At 64.3% G+C, this 4,805-nt stretch overlaps 1 protein-coding gene across 1 annotated transcript in view; it reads left to right on the top strand.

Moving 5' to 3' along the window:
• Nucleotides 1-2,234: 2,234 nt before the first annotated feature.
• The window catches only part of ADCY1 (adenylate cyclase 1 (brain)), a 64,454-nt gene continuing 61,883 nt past the window's right edge, over nt 2,235-4,805 (top strand). The window contains exon 1 of the mRNA XM_015568211.1: nt 2,235-3,053. Coding sequence (XP_015423697.1) covers nt 2,475-3,053 — 579 coding nt within the window. The 5' untranslated portion in view covers nt 2,235-2,474. The remainder of the gene's footprint in view (nt 3,054-4,805) is intronic.

The raw sequence follows: 4,805 nt of genomic DNA on the forward strand, positions 1-4,805 counted from the left end.
AGAGAGCCCGCGAGCCGAGGAGGAGGCTGGGAGACAGGTGTGCAGGCTGTGTCTGCCTGCCTGTGGGCAGGTTGGGAGGTGCTGGGAGCCATGGTGTGTGAGTGCAGGCACCAGGGTGGGGGAGACCCCCGGTTCCAACCTGCGCCTGGTTCCCAGGTGGAGCGTCAGCTCGGAGACAGTCCTCAGGCGGGTCCAAGGTCACAGTGAAGACGGCCGGGGCCCGTAGGGATGACCAGGCCGCAGGGGGATGCTCCGGTCACCTGGGTGTTCAGGTTCAAGTGGGCACTGGTTTTAGAGGACTTGCCCCTGGGGGCTGACCCCCGGGGCAGGTCCTGGGCTCCTTTTCCAGGTGAGCAGCTCCGTGACTGGGTAGCCAGGTGCTGGGGGGCTGCCCGGTTGGGCCTCAGTTTACCTGGGGAATCATCATGGCTGGAGTAGAGGGAAGGTGGGTATGGAGTGTGACTGGGTGGGGTCCCGGGTGACCTGTCCCCTGTTCTAGTCACCCCCCTTGACCTGCCTCCCCTAGCCCTCTGGCCGCACCCCTGTCTGGCCCTCAGCCCCTGTCCTCCCTGACCTCCGCGGGCGCCTGCTTTCCCCGCCCATGCTCCTGGCCAGCTGAGGCCTTGCTCTCTGGAAAAGCGTGTCTGCCTGGCCCGTGTACAGACCTTGGCTCCTGAACCCCTGGGCTGGGTGACCTGGGCCCCTGGCCCCCCACCCGATGGTGCCCATCCTGAGGAGATGACCGCCGAGCGCTCCATTGCAGGGGCCCTTGGAGACTGGGAGCTGGCGGTGCCGGCCTCGTGGGAGGGGGTGCAGCGCTGCTTCTCCCAGGGGGATGGGTGTCCCGTGTGTCCCATGTTCTGTGTGTTCCAGACGTCGCATTGCGGCTGGGAGCCAGGGCGATGGTGTCTCAGGGGAAGGCTGCCCGCAGGGAATGAGCCCCCGCCGCCTGCGGGCACGGTAACAGCTCAGAGCCGTTTAAATATTGACGCTGCAGAAACGCACTGTTTCAAACCTGCTGGCCGCCCGGCTGCCACCAGGGCCTTTGCAAACAGACCGGCATGAGCACCTGCCCAAATGCAGCACACGGTGTGTCACAGGACAGACCCGGCTGGTCACTCGGACCCGGCCCAGGCCCAGCCGCCCCACCTGGCGGGTGGCACGAGGTCCAGGCACCACAGAAGCTCACCCGCCCTGGCTCCCAGCTCCGAGACGGCACCCGGGAGGAGGGGCTAGGCTGTCAAAGGTCACAGTGAGGGTGACAGGGCCACCTGGAGACCATTAGGCCACGGGCTGTTCAGGGCCAGGGTGGGCCCTGTCCTTGGAGGACTGTCCACTCCCGTGTGCCCAGGGCCGGGAGCTGTTCCGTTCTCCGCTGGTGGCGTGGTCTCCCGGGGGAGTGAGGTGCGGTGTGTGCACCCACTGGGCAGGGGCGTGTGAGACCGACTGGGCTCCGTCCAGCTTGTTGATGACCCAACCCCCAAGATAACAGGCCTTTCAGAGGGAGAGGCGGCAGCCGTCCTTCCGGGACGAAGAGCAGGGACTCGGGAAGCCGTGCGGGCAGAAGCCCAGGGTCCGGTGGCCGGGCGCCGGGCGTTTATGGGAAAGGGAAGGGGAGCCTTTGCATCCACAGGAGGAAGGCGTGGCTGTGGTGCGGATCACCGAGCAGTGCCGCTGAGTCTACACCAGCGGTTCTCAACCTGTGGGCCGCGACCCCTTTGGGGGCCGAATGACCCTTTCACAGGGGTCGCCTAAGGCCATCGGAAAACACATAGATAATTACATATTGTTTCTGTGATTAATCACCATCTTTAATGATGGTCAATGTGTAACAATGGAATTGGGGTCACCACCACATGAGGAACGGTATTATGGGGTCGCGGCATCAGGAAGGTTGAGAACCGCTGGTCTAAACCGTGTTTCTAGTTTTCAGTCTGTAGGCCTCCTCTCCCCTGTTATCCTTGCTCACAGCCTCTTGGGGACACTGTTGCTTTAGGCCCCAGCAAAGGCTGCTTGGCCTGTTAGAACATCCACGTGGAGGAATGAGACTGCAGCTCCGGCTCCATTTTATTTTGTTGTTTTATTTGTTTAAAAAAACATTTTTATTGACTTCAGAGAGGAAGGAAGAGGGAGAGAGAGAGAGGAATGCCAGTGCTGAGAGAGAGTCATGGATCGGCCGCCTCCTGCACGCCCCCTCCTGGGGATCGAGCCCGAAACCTGGGCCTGTGCCCTGCCCGGGAATCGAACTGTGACCTCCAGGTTCACGGGTCGATGCTCAGCCACTGAGCCACCCGGTTGGGCTGTGGCTCCATTTTCTAGTGGCTCTGTCCATATGGTTCACACGCACTCACTCTTGTCCTTGGGGATGTCATCTGAGTGCCGGGGCTTATAGATTCGCGTCCCGCCGTCTGTCGCGAACGCAGGCGGAAGTCACTGCAAATGCAGCAGGTCTGTCTGTCCATGCCCTGGGGGTCATGTGCCTGAGGCTGCCCCAGTCACCTGAGGCTGCAGGCTGCCAGGGCCGCTCCCACCCACCTGCATTCATGCCCAGGGGGACCTGCCTCCCTGCTGTCCTGCAGTCACCCGTCAGGTGTCCTGCCCTCCCAGGAGCCTGTGACCGTGGCCTGTGGCCTGCGGGCCACGGTGCTTTGTCCTGTAATCGCGAGCTAGGCAGCCCTTCTGGTCAGTCCAGGAGCAGCGGCCCTGGAACCTTCTGGAAAAGCCCGAGTTTCTCGGACACAGGAGCCGTCCACGTCTGCAGGGACGGGACAGGGTTCGGAACGGCTCCCAGGACCCGCGGGCGCAGAGGCCCGGCCGTGGCCCCTCCCGAGCTGCCCGTGGAGGGGGTTGGGGAGCGCTGGCCAAGCGGGGCCCCTGCCCACGCTCTGTCCTCTCCCCTCCAGCTCGCCGCCAACGCCCTGCTCTTCCTGGGCGTGAACATGTATGGGGTGTGCGTGAGGGTCCTGGCGGAGCGCGCCCAGCGCAGGGCTTTCCTGCGGGCGCGCACCTGCATCGAGGACCGGCTGCGGCTGGAGGACGAGAACGAGAAGCAGGTGGGTGGCCGTCCCTGCGCGGCGCCCTCTCCGGTGGGTCCAGCCTCCCCCCTTCCCCGGCTCGCTGGGTTAGCACCTCCCTAGAGATCCAGGAGCCAGAAAACCGGGGATGGAGGTGCAGCCTGCAGGTCAGTCCGGGACAGCTGTCTCCCTGGGTGGCCTGGTCCCGTGTCCCCCGCACGCAGGTCCCCGCCCTGCCTCGCTGGCCGGACTGCTTTCAGCACAGGGAGCCCTGTTCTGGGCTCCCGGGCACCGGCAGGCTCAGGTTTGGCTCCTGGTTGCCCAGCTGGCCCAGCGCAGCCCGGCGTGTCGGGGTGGCCCCGGCCACATGGGTGTCACGGTCTCTGCTTTCATGTTTCAACTCATGAAGAGAGCAGTTCAGCTCAGGAGCCCCTGTGCAGCCTCCTGCAGCCCTGACCCAGGGAGGTGCACCCCAGTTCTGGGAGATGGGCGGGTGCGGGGCCAGCTCTGGGGGATGGCTGTGGGCAGGGTGCCCGCGGTGCCGGCAGCAGGAGATGCCGTGCGGCCGGGAGGGGCTCTTTTCTCTCCTGCACTGGCCGGGCCTCCCGGAGACCCGTGTGGACCAGGCGCGGCGGGCTCAGCGCCGGCCGGAGTGCACTGCTGCGGGGGGCGGGGGGCTCTCTCGGGACGCTCCACACCCGGATGGGGAAGGTCCCCTGCCTCCCGAGTCCCCGAGACTTTTCATCACGAATGGGTGATGAATTTTGCCATTTCCCCCCTGATCGTTGCCATGATTGTTGTTGTTGCCCGCATGGCATCGAGTGATGTCTCAGGGTTGAACTGCACTGTGTCCCTGGTGGACGCCCCGAGCCAGGCTCTGAGGTGTTGGCTGAAATGCTGGTAACGGGGCAGAGGTTTCCCATCGTGTTCTTGGGGGCCCCTGGGCCGCGGTTTCCTCGTCTGGTCTTGCCTGGTGCTGTGAGGGCCTGGGTGGCTCCCTCAGCCTCCGTGGCAGGTCGGAGGGGTTAGTGCTCGTCCTTTGTCAGGTGCCTGGTTACCGGCCAGTGAAACCACCGGCTCTGGGGCTTCTTCCTGTGAGTTTTTAGATGAAGAAACCGGCCTCTTCCATGAACACAGAGCTATTCGAGTCTGTCAGTCACAGCACTGACTACATTCCCGGAAGTTGTAACTTCTGCTTTTCGGGGACCCGTGTGTTTCTCCCCAACTGTCAGACTTGTGTGTGGAGAGTGTGTCCCAGTCCCTTGGGTCGGGAGTGACATATCTCATTGGTTTTGCTGGAGGTTGGTGAGTTGTTTCATTGAGGGGCTGCTGGAGGGGCAGTGAGATGGGGGTTCTCTACCCCCCGCCCCCCGCCTCCCTAACTCCACGTGGGATCTCAACTCTGCTCCTTGGTTTTCTCCCCGAACCTGAGAGAGGAGCCTCAGACCGTGAGCCTGGAGGTCAGGGCCACGGCAGGAGGTCGGGGAGGACCCTGGGAGGGGAGGGCAGGGCTGGGTGAGGAGGGGGAGGCCCAGGAGGGGGGCGGAGCCCCCAGAGCCTGATGTTCCTCCTGCCCTGGGGTGGGGGGAGTGGAGACCAGGGGAAACCAGAAGAGGGACCAGGAGGAAACGCCCTGCTGCCTCCAAAGCCCTCACCTTGCGAGGACAGGGCCCCGTCTGCCCAGGGCAGGGCCTCTCCCAGGACAGCTCCGTGGCCTCTCGGTGTGGCAGGGGGTGAGGAGCAGGGCTGGGGGCGGGTTCCTTCCCGTGACCACCTCCTGGAGAAGCCGAG

Source organism: Myotis davidii, unplaced genomic scaffold (assembly GCF_000327345.1).
Source record: "Myotis davidii unplaced genomic scaffold, ASM32734v1 scaffold1364, whole genome shotgun sequence".
In the NCBI taxonomy this organism is placed as follows: domain Eukaryota; kingdom Metazoa; phylum Chordata; class Mammalia; order Chiroptera; family Vespertilionidae; genus Myotis; species Myotis davidii.